General features: G+C 35.7%; 2 protein-coding genes across 2 annotated transcripts; one reads left to right on the plus strand and one right to left on the minus strand.

The window, feature by feature from the left end:
- Window positions 1-3,859: 3,859 nt before the first annotated feature.
- LOC147848138 (uncharacterized) lies at window positions 3,860-5,640 on the minus strand. The gene is made up of 4 exons (XM_087338646.1): window positions 5,260-5,640; window positions 5,135-5,167; window positions 4,424-4,716; window positions 3,860-4,346 (listed from the first exon to the last, which is right to left on the minus strand). Exons 1-4 carry the CDS (start codon window positions 5,638-5,640, stop codon window positions 3,860-3,862), a joined length of 1,194 nt encoding a protein of 397 aa, XP_087194772.1.
- A 1,466-nt stretch (window positions 5,641-7,106) lies between these two features.
- Window positions 7,107-8,172, plus strand: LOC147848139 (uncharacterized). The gene is made up of 4 exons (XM_087338647.1): window positions 7,107-7,223; window positions 7,303-7,579; window positions 7,673-7,956; window positions 8,029-8,172. Exons 1-4 carry the CDS (start codon window positions 7,107-7,109, stop codon window positions 8,170-8,172), a joined length of 822 nt encoding a protein of 273 aa, XP_087194773.1.
- The last annotated feature ends 2,942 nt before the right edge of the window (window positions 8,173-11,114 follow it).

Genomic DNA, 11,114 nt, shown 5'->3' on the forward strand with positions numbered 1-11,114 from the left:
ATGAGTTATAGTTTTTTTTATATTTTGATTTTTCTGGAGGTCTGCATTCTCACGCTACCAGTTTCAATCTATCTTCAACTTTGAACGATCATATCTTTCTTAGTCGCAAAGATATTTGTTTCAAATTTGAATATAATCTACTTGAATCTATCTGTAGTCGACTCAAATAAACAGATTTGAGCTATGAGTTATAGTTTTTTTTATATTTTGATTTTTCTGGAGGTCTGCATTCTCACGCTAGCAGTTTCAATCTATCTTCAACTTTGAACGATCATATCTTTCTTAGTCGCAAAGATATTTGTTTCAAATTTGAATATAATCTACTTGAATCTATCTGTAGTCGACTCAAATAAACAGATTTGAGCTATGAGTTATAGTTTTTTTTATATTTTGATTTTTCTGGAGGTCTGCATTCTCACGCTAGCAGTTTCAATCTATCTTCAACTTTGAACGATCATATCTTTCTTAGTCGCAAAGATATTTGTTTCAAATTTGAATATAATCTACTTGAATCTATCTGTAGTCGACTCAAATAAACAGATTTGAGCTATGAGTTATAGTTTTTTTTATATTTTGATTTTTCTGGAGGTCTGCATTCTCACGCTAGCAGTTTCAATCTATCTTCAACTTTGAACGATCATATCTTTCTTAGTCGCAAAGATATTTGTTTCAAATTTGAATATAATCTACTTGAATCTATCTGTAGTCGACTCAAATAAACAGATTTGAGCTATGAGTTATAGTTTTTTTTATATTTTGATTTTTCTGGAGGTCTGCATTCTCACGCTACCAGTTTCAATCTATCTTCAACTTTGAACGATCATATCTTTCTTAGTCGCAAAGATATTTGTTTCAAATTTGAATATAATCTACTTGAATCTACCTGTAAACCAGCTACATAAACATATTTGAGTTATGAGTTTTAGTTTTTTTTATATATTGATTTTTTCAAAGATCCACATATTTATGCTAGCAGTTTCAACTTTGAACGATCGTATCTTCTTTAATGATTAAGATATCGTTTTTAAATTTGGACATGACTTGCTTTAATCTACCTGTGACCGACACATATAAATATATTTAGTATTGATGAAAAATTGCAGAAGCACATGTCCACCCACGGTTCCGAAGACTCCAAGCCGTTGCAGTGCAAGGTTTGCAAGCGCCGATTCCTGACCAAATCCGCCCTCGCGGCGCACGCCGTCATGCACTCCGGCGGCGACTTCTTCTTCGTCTGTCCCATCTGCAACGAGACCTTCGACCACGTGTTGAAGCTCAAATGGCACATCCCGAAGCACGCGCAAAACGACCAATTCGCCTGCCCGCATTGCCAGAAATCCTTCAAAAAGTACAGCGTAATCAGGAAACACATTCGCGCCTTCCACGGCGAACGCAAGCTGGCCTGCCAGCATTGTCCGGGCACCTTTTCCACGGAAGATTTGCTGAAGAAGCACATGCTGAAGCATTCGGATCATCGCGAGTTTCTCTGCTCCGAGTGCGGCAGGCAATTCAAGAGGAAGGACAAGCTGAAGGACCACGTCAAGAAGATTCATCCGGAGGGGCGGTTTAAGGAGGACGGCGGGAGGTCGGGCCACGCCAAACGGGCCCCCTTTTCATCCAAGGCGGAGCCCACGGATTTTCACAGGTTCATTTACAAGTGCCATACGTGTTTGGTTGGCTTTAAGAGAAGGGGTGAGGCAAACAGATTATTTTTAATAATTATAACAAGCCACAGGCTAGACTTTATAACAATATAAATGAATTGAACCTAATTGTGTTAGGTATGCTGGTTAACCACCTGGCGAAACGTCACCCGGACATCACTCCAGACTCTGTTCCGGAACTCAATTTACCCATTCTCCAAACCACCAAGGACTACTATTGCCAGTATTGCGATAAAGTCTACAAAAGCAGCACCAAGAGGAAAGTACACATTTTAAAAAACCATCCCGGAGCGGCTTTACCGGTTAATAATAGGTAAGCATAAGCAATACTCTCGCGAACGTTCTTCGAATTTTGGTTTGATAATTAAAGCGTTTTCGCGAAGACTAGCTGAAGGAATTTAATTTGAAACTAGTTTAAATACCTGTCAAACGATTGGTGTAAATTATATGCTTGCTTTCTCGACAAGACAAATGCCATTTGCTTTTGCTTGCCTGGTTTATGGCTTTGCTGCAAGGCAATCACCATAAATTATATGCTCTAAAATGTTTTCAAATTTTTGAGGTTAAATTCGAAAGCAACTGTCAAACGCAAACAAAACACTAATAGAAATGTGTCGTTGTATCGATATGTAGGGAATGCGCGATAGGTTATTACGTGTGACAGACAGTGACAAGTGAGAGTTACCATAGAAACATAGTTCTACAGACGAACACTGACGTTTTATTATATATATATATGAGATTCTCTCGCGTATTTTGGGGGGATAATTAAATCGTTTTCGTGGCGACTAGTTTAAAAAATTTAATTTCTTGTTTTTGAGGCAACAAGGGAATAGTTTACAAGGAGGAGCGGCCCAGCCCACGTACTCGCAGACGGTGGGTAGCGTGACCACCAGACCGAAAAATTGTCGTTGGTGTCACAAGCAATACGCCAGCAAAGCGAAATTGCAACAGCACGTGCGCAAGGAACATCCGGACGAACCGGATATCAGGCAAGGTTAGTTTAAGTTTTATTTAATAAGGTTAGCCAGCCATAGAAAACGCGATATTTTCAGATACAGATTTTGGATTAATAATAAGTGTGAGTAGAATAAGCATTCTTTATATTCGTTTCCCATAATGGTAAGGTAGAAATACAGAGAGTGAGGGAGAGAAATAAAGAAAAAAGGACCCACACTGAGAGGAAGAGAAACTATGACAAACAGCGAGAGAGAGGAGGATGCCGTTGTCTACTTTTGTACCTTTATTTAAGTAGCGTCTACGAGTGGATAATATCTTGTTTTTAATTTAAATAAACGTACCTCAAAATCCCACTTTTTTAATATAAAATAATTATTTTCAATTGTAGATCCGGAACGTGCAGAACCATTGGAATCTAACGCGAATTTAAATAGCGACGAATTTAAAACGAAATTAATATCGAAAAGCCGAATTAGCGGTACGAATAAATGTTTGGGCGACGAAGATTCCAAATATTGCAGTTTATTAATCGACGAAAACGGGGCGTCGGAAGGACAAAACGGGCGGGGGCCCCATTTATACGACTTGTTAAGTTCGAATAACGGTAAGTGTTAAAATAGATTAACTAATCAAAATTAACAATTTTTGTTTTCCAATGTTTGAACATTCTAATATTTATCAAAATATTCTTATTTCAGGTTCGATGCCGACGTGTGGAGAAAATTAAGTCATGAAATAAAGAGTAAATAAATGGACCCTCGGAAGATTTAGAAATGCAAGATGGATGTTTCTGAGAATCAAAAATATAACACAAATTGTAAAAAGTGATATTAAATATTGTTGATTAGTAAATCCGCCTTTTTTTTTTCTTATATCATGTTGTAAAGGTGACTAATAATGATCCTACACGATTCAAACATCCTTTATTTAAGAACAAAGTTTTTCTACAAAACCAATATAAATACACAAAGAGAGAAAAATAGATAAACACATAATTAGAGAAAGAGATAAATAAACGCAAAGAGAGACAGGCAGATGATTTTTTTAAATATAAACCAGAAAAGAACGCATAGTTATTGCAAAAAAAGGATTTGTGCTTATGCCCTGTTGTAGAGGTTATTAACATTAATTCTACCCATGTCAAACCCCCCCAAATAAAAAAAACAATATTTATATCTGTAATATTTATTAACTAAAAATACATGTTTGAACATTACAAATACTGAATTACCAAGTTATTTCCTTTTAGCTTTGACCTTTTGCCGGCGATTTTTTCCCAACCTTTTATTGTCTTTTCCTTTCTTCATGGCTCCCGCCGGCTTAGGCCTTCTGTACTCGCTAATATCGGCAGCGCTATCTTTAGTATTAGTTTTTAAACCCTTCTTTTTCCCTCCGAAACCAAACCTTTTATTTTTCATTTTGCGTTTTTCAATGGATTTTTTCGAAATATTCTTCGAGCCGCCCTTGTTCGAGTTTAAAAAGTCTAAATTTTTGGACGCGCCTCCCTTTTTAAACTTTTTCACTTGATCGATCATTTCTTTTTTTTCTTGTTGACGTTGCAGTTTGGTCTGAATTTGTAACATTTTTCCCTCTTTTCTTTGCTGTCTTAGTTGCTTCACTCTTTCTGTTCGTTGCTGCTGCGACTGCTTTTTTATTAAATGTTCTCTGATTTTTTGCATTTGCTCGTCTGTTTTCGCCATTTCGGCGAAATAATCCTCTGGCCTAAAATATAATTAACAAATTAGTTTAGTAACTAAGACTCCTAAAGATAAATAAATAAATATATATGTTAAATATACCTAGTTGTCGGCAATCCCAGCTCTTTTAACTTGGGAATAGTTTCCAGTATGGTCGCCTGCGCCTGTCGATGAAACTGAATCTCCCGTTTAAAATCGTTTAATATTGGATCTTCGCTAGGGGCGAAACGGGGTAGTTTTTTGTTGTTTTTCAGCTGTGATTCGCGTTTTTGTTCGTGCGCCATCATTTGGGCCGCCAATTCGGGGGCCAAAGGAGCTTGGTCGTTTACGCTGTCCAATCTTTCGATCCATGGTAGGTTTAGTTTCATTTCTTCCAGTTTGTTTTTGAGACCTTTCTAAAATATTACACGTTATCAAAATCAAATCCAATTTATTATGCTAATAGCCACTTGGCTTTACACTCGTCAAAACATTTACACTTTATATGTATAATTAAGGTATATATAATATTTAATAAATTAATTAAAATGACATAAAATTGTTTCAAATAGACAAAAACATAACTTTACACATCACATCAGATTAAGCACATTCAAATCTTAAAAAAAGAAAGGATTGGAATAAGATGATTTTAAACTCAAGGAAAAACCTACAAATACTTAAAAATCTGCTTCATTTACATGGTCAGAAGACAAATATTCATTAAAAGAATAGTATGCATTTTTTATAAGGAATACTCTAACTTTGTTTTTAAAATTTTTGAAAGGTAAGTTTTTTACTTTATCAGGCAGTTTATTATAAAATTTTATAGACCAGTACCCCTGACCACTCTGACACCTCTTCAACCTGTAGTGAATTGCACGATTTTACTTTTATTTCGAGTGTTATAGTCATGGAGGTCATCGTGAGTCTGGTATAATTCGTTGTTACTTTTTTACATTCAATAAGTTGCGGTAAATAAACAGAGATGGCAGTGTCAGGATACCTAGTGACTTAAATGCCTCCCGGCAGTCCTCCCGAAACCCGAGACCAGCCAGCAGCCTTACTGCCTTCCTCTGCAGTCTGAAAATTCTATAGGTGTCAGCCGAATGTCCCCATACTTCAATCGCATAAGAGAAGTGAGTGTGAAAGAGAGCGAAATATGCTAGTTTCAGGATCTCTGGTGAAACATTATCGGCGAGATTACGCAACAAGAAGAGGCTACTCGCTAGCCTCTTTCCCACTCTGTCAACATGGCCTCCCCACTGAAGCCTCGGATCCAGACAAACACCCAAGAAGTTGATATCATCCAGATTGTTATCTTTGTGAAGATTTCTCATAGAAAAAAAATATTCTTCTTGTTTTGTCTTCATTCAATAAGAACCCTCATCTGTGCCGCCATAGAGCCCTCCAGAGCCCCCTCAAAAGTCTTAGACCTAAACGCTACTGTAGTGTCATCAGCAAAAATGGTGAAGTGTGCCGAGTTGTCGATCATTGGCAGATCGTTTATGTAGACTAGGAAGAGCACTGGTCCCGAAATGGAACCCTGTGGAATCCCTATGTTGACATAGCTCCTTCCCACCCACCCTGACAATCTGGCATCGATCCTCCAGATATGACCTCAATAGCTCCACACTATCAGGAGAAAAGCCATATGGAGCGAGCTTCCGGAGAAGGACACCATGGTCGACACAGTCAAAGGCCTTGCTAAGATCACAAAACAGAACGGCGTCGTACTCCAAATTTGTAAAAGCATTTGTTATATCCGAGACCAGACTTGAGATTGCTTGCACAGTATTTTTACCCTTTCTAAAACCAAATTGATCCCTTGAGAACAAGTTATATTTTTCGAGAAAATTTACAATTCTGTTTACAATACATTTCTCTACAATTTTTGAGATTATAGGTAAAAGTGAGATCGGTCTATAATTTGATGGCATATTTTTATCCCCCTTCTTGTAAATGGGAGTAATAATAGCTATTTTAAGGATTGATGGAAAAACGTTTTCTTTAAAACAAAGGTTAATTAGCTTAGTAAGTGGAGCTATGATATTTAGTTAGAACAAACATAAAGTTAACAAGTTGTGTTAACTTAAAATTATACATACAAAACTACTTACAACATTGTTAACTAGTTTTCTTGGTGCTTCCTGTACTATATTCAAACCGGGCTTTAATTTTCCCTCCAATAAAGCATCTTGAAGCTAAAATATTGTTATTTTAAAAATACATTTTTTAATGTGCCCGAATCCCACATGGTGCCCATGAACTTGATGATATTAAAATAAAACTTACCTCCGCATCACTCTCGCTTATTTCTGAATCGCTAGAATAACTCATAATTAAAAGATATAATAATATAGACGCATGTAGTGGTATTTAAAGTTTAAGATTCTCATCAAACAAAAACATCCATACAGCACCGACTGATGGCAATGAGGGTTACTTCTTCTTTTTTTTGTGACTTTTGGATTAATGACACAACCTAAACCAATAGTAAATAAAAATAAAGTTCTGTATATATACAGTAAGTTTAAAGTTTTTCTGTATTTAAAACATTTATTTTCAATAAAAACTCACGCAAAATTTAAGTAATACAGAAACAGAGTTATGAAATAGCTTGCGAATGTTCTGACACGCGTAAGCGTACCATACAATTCTGACCATTTATAAAAGAAGAAGATTAATTGTTACGTTACAAGAGGCCATTAGAAAAAGGAAGAGTATGTTTTCAAGTGTTTGTCCTAACCTCTTTTTAATATTCTCTAACCTTAAATTTCCTCTGGCTTGCTGTTAATCATAAACCATGAAACAAGGCACAATGAAAAAAAAAGGGCTGAAAAGAAAATTGGTGGAAGATATAGCTCCAGTGCTTAATCCACTGCCAGCAGTTAGGCATTCTGACGAACCCGTAGCGAAAAAGGTAAGATTATTCATCAATAATGCGTGTACACCTGATTCGCTTATTAATCAATGAAATTAAACGTATTTCCTTATTTTAGAAAAAATGGACAAACAAGCAAAGGGTACTAATTTTCGCCTCGAGAGGAATTAGTCACAGAGATAGACATTTAATGGAAGACATTAAGAAACTAATGCCCCATCATAAACCGGAATCGAAAATGGAAAGATCAAAAACGTTATCGGTTATAAACGAAATGTGCGAAATCAAAAACTGCAACAAAGCCGTTATGTTTGAGGGCAGAAAAAAAAAAGATTTATATTTGTGGTTATCCAATGTTCCGGACGGACCAAGCGTAAAATGTCTGGTCGAAAATGGTAATTTAAATATTATTCTATTTAGGTATAGGGCTCAATTTCTTTTGGGTCTATAAGCTCGTTATAGATTCATTAATTAAAATTTCTTTCTAGTGTCAACTATGGCTGAGCTTAAGTTAACTGGAAATTGCCTCAGAGGTTCGAGACCGCTGTTAAGCTTCGATCCGACGTTCTCTAAAGAGCCCCATTACAATCTATTAAAAGAGCTCCTGACGCAAGTATTCGGTGTTCCGAACCATCACCCCAAAAGCCAACCGTTCTTCGATCACGTTTACACATTCTCGATATTAGATAATAGAATATGGTTCAGGAACTTTCAAATTTTATCCGAAGACGGGGCTCTGGCAGAAATAGGACCAAGATTCGTTTTAAATCCTGTAAGTATATATTCTTTTTGGTTAATATTAAAAGCTCCATGTTGATACTGAAAAGACCTTTGTTTCTTACAGGTTAAAATATTCTCTGGAAGTTTCGGCGGAGTGCCGTTATGGGAAAACCCCCACTACATGAGCCCCGCAAAATACAGACAGCAGATACTTCGGGAAGCGAAACATAGATATCTAAATAAGGTTACTCAGAAAGCCAAGGCTTAATTTTTAATAGAAGTAAATATGTGTAAAATAAAAACATTTCTTAAAATACTTTAATGTGTTTTATTTTCTATAACAAAGTGGTGTATTCATGTACGCAAGTCCCTTAAAATAGTCCGTTTGGACGAGCCATTTGTCGCAGTGCATGGGGCCCTCTATTAAATAAATCTTGTTTCTAACTTGTCCCTAATTGATATTCTTTTATTATGTTGGTTTAAAAATCTTTAAATTATGTGCAGTCTTGTTGGCTTAGCCAAATTTATTTAAAATACAATATACATTAATATTAAAATACTGTTAATCTTGCAACGATACGTCTAATTAGTAAAAGAGTAAAAAATACTTTTCTTCAAAGTATAAACCTAAAAATACTGTTACCCGTTAAACCTAAAAACGATTTACATGTTTCTTAATATCAAAGTAAATGCTCTGGAAGAAGACACGACGGTTTAAATTATAGGTAGTCTGAAAATAAGTTAAAATCAAATTCGCGAGCAGCTTCTTTGGCCTAAAAAATAATAATTTTTAGTTTATCGGTTCCAGTTCCGTGTTTCCGTTATTTGTAACGCCCAGATTTTTAATTTCGATTCCGTCCGGAGCGTCCCCGCTTTGACACATGCATAAATACACTGTGTCGAGCACCATCTAAAATTTAAACAAGAAATTAATAATAAAACTTTAAATAAATGTACTATTTCCGCAAACCACACAAACAATTAATGATTTATACATGTAACATTAAACCCCAATAAGGGTGACTTCTTCTTTTTTTTGTGGCCTTTGGATGAAATGTCTTGGGCATACCTTGACACGCGTAAGCGTACCAAATAATTATGACCATTTAAAAAAGAAGATTTAATGTTACGTTACAAGAGGCTATTAGAGAAAGGAAGAAAATGTTTTCAATTGTTTTTTCTAACCTCTTTTTTTTAACGACAATGACGTTTATTCGTTTTTTCTTCTGTAAATCCCCTTTGATCAGTATCTTTAGGTACAATTTTATAATATGTATAAAACAAAACGAGTAGTTTATTTACCTCGTACAAAGACAGGACGCAATGGGCGACGAAAAAGGCGAAAACGCACACCAATAAAGTGGGAGCGGCGAAGAAACTGAGTTGCGAATTTTGTCTGAAAATAGCCAAGCCCACAGAACCGGTCACAGCCGTTACGAAACACTTGCCGAGAAACAGGATGAAATCTCCCAGACTGTTTATCGTTGCCACTTGCAAAGCGTGCGACGTGAGTACTTCGAAAGCCTGAAAGAAATGTTGTTTGAATTATATTGCTGCCCTAGAAAGACATATTATATTGTCGTATATATAGGAAAAGAATGGGGCTCTAAACTGTATCCTTCAAATTAAGTGTTGAAATAAATAAAGAAGTGAAAACTTACTGTTCCGGCTGCTTTGCAAAAATTAGATCCATCGATCGCGATGACGGTATAAGCGTTGTGATTTAAATAACGAATAAACTTTTCCAGGCAATAAAAACAGCAAATGCAACATTTCAATCCGCACGAGGCGCATTCGCTGCCCTTTTCTTTGTTGCGGTTACACCTGAAAATTATATTAATCGATGACGAATATATAGCAAAATATTATCATAAATACCTCTCGTGTAAATAAGTAAGTATCAGCCTGGGAATCTTGAAGATGGTGATGATGAGCGAGCCCAAAGCCACCGAGCCCAGATGGTATTTAATTAGTTTCCCAATGGAGTAGCAAACGTGGTCGTTGCTTTTGTACTTGTGCCGGTAAAACCAATGAGCGACGGCGCCCGAAATGACCATTTGCTGGCAGGCCATGATGAATTCCGACGTCCAAATGAGCCCGATGAAATACACCCACCACATTCCTTTGATCCATCTCGCGTCTATGTATTCCACCACGGTTAATTCTAACAAAAATTAAAAAATTCAATTTGAATATTTTGCAAAATTGATTAAGAGATTGTATCTTCCTTAATCATTGAGATATCGATTTCAAATTTAAATATGATTTACTTAAATCTACCTATGACCGACTCATATAAACAGATTTAAGCTATGAGTGTTAGTTGTTTTTAAATAACAATTTTTCCAGAGGCCTACATCCTTATGCCAGCAGTTTCGTTCCATATTTGACTTTAGACAATCATATCTTACTTAATATTTGAGATATTTATTTCAAATTTTGATATGTTTTACTTTAATCTACCCTTAATCAACCCACACAAACAGATCTGAGCTAAACATGTTAGACTTTTTTATATATAGATCTTTTCAAGGGTCTGCATTTTCACCCTAGCAGTTTCGTCCTATCTTTGTCTTCGAGAGGCCATATCTTCCTTAATCGCCAAGATATTTATTTCAAATTTTGATATAATCTACTTAAATCTACCTGTAATTAACCTATATTTTCATATTTGAGCTATGAGTGTTATTTTATTTTTTAAAGTAATTTTTCCAGAGGGCTGCAATCTTTTTTACTAAAAGATATTTACTTAAATCTCTTACCTAAATAAGTGTTAAACGTAATATTTTTGGAGACTTACTGTTTAAAGCTTCCAGAAACGACACGGTAATTTTTTTCGGACTTGTCGTCGGTGTGGTTATCGGAACGGAGGCTTGAGTGGGCCGGATTCCGGAAATCGCTGCAGTTTCCGGATAACTGGCTGTCGCAAGACATAACTAAAAATCGTTATTATTAGTATTATTTCTAGTTTAATATATCTAAATAATAATTAGTTGACTTACCACTACGAATATCCAGAACATAAAGAAGAGGGTTAAAATTATAAATGTTAACAGCGGTTGGAAGAATAGTCCGGGCAGATGCATTATACACTTGGAAGTTTCTTTGAACAAATCTGCTAGAAAGTCTACTTGTTTTCGCATGAAAATAATAATCGTTAATATTATTACCTAAAAATATACGTAGGATTAGTTCGATAATCAGAGAAAT

Source organism: Azolla caroliniana, unplaced genomic scaffold (genome assembly GCF_043228905.1).
Source record: "Azolla caroliniana isolate FFs.n. ecotype wild unplaced genomic scaffold, voAzoCaro1.0.p SCAF_499, whole genome shotgun sequence".
Classification (NCBI taxonomy): Eukaryota; Viridiplantae; Streptophyta; class Polypodiopsida; order Salviniales; family Salviniaceae; genus Azolla; species Azolla caroliniana.

Excerpts from the sequence above, each read along its gene's own strand:
- LOC147848139 (XM_087338647.1), top strand. The coding sequence starts at position 7,107 with ATGAAACAAGGCACAATGAAAAAAAAAGGGCTGAAAAGAAAATTGGTG. Across the intron at positions 7,224-7,302 it reads ACGAACCCGTAGCGAAAAAG|AAAAAATGGACAAACAAGCA; the intron begins GTAAGATTATTC and ends TCCTTATTTTAG. Across the intron at positions 7,957-8,028 it reads CAAGATTCGTTTTAAATCCT|GTTAAAATATTCTCTGGAAG; the intron begins GTAAGTATATAT and ends TGTTTCTTACAG.
- LOC147848138 (XM_087338646.1), bottom strand. The coding sequence starts at position 5,640 with ATGAGAAATCTTCACAAAGATAACAATCTGGATGATATCAACTTCTTG. Across the intron at positions 4,717-5,134 it reads CAGAGTGGTCAGGGGTACTG|AAAGGTCTCAAAAACAAACT; the intron begins GTCTATAAAATT and ends GTAATATTTTAG. Across the intron at positions 4,347-4,423 it reads CTGGGATTGCCGACAACTAG|GCCAGAGGATTATTTCGCCG; the intron begins GTATATTTAACA and ends ATTATATTTTAG.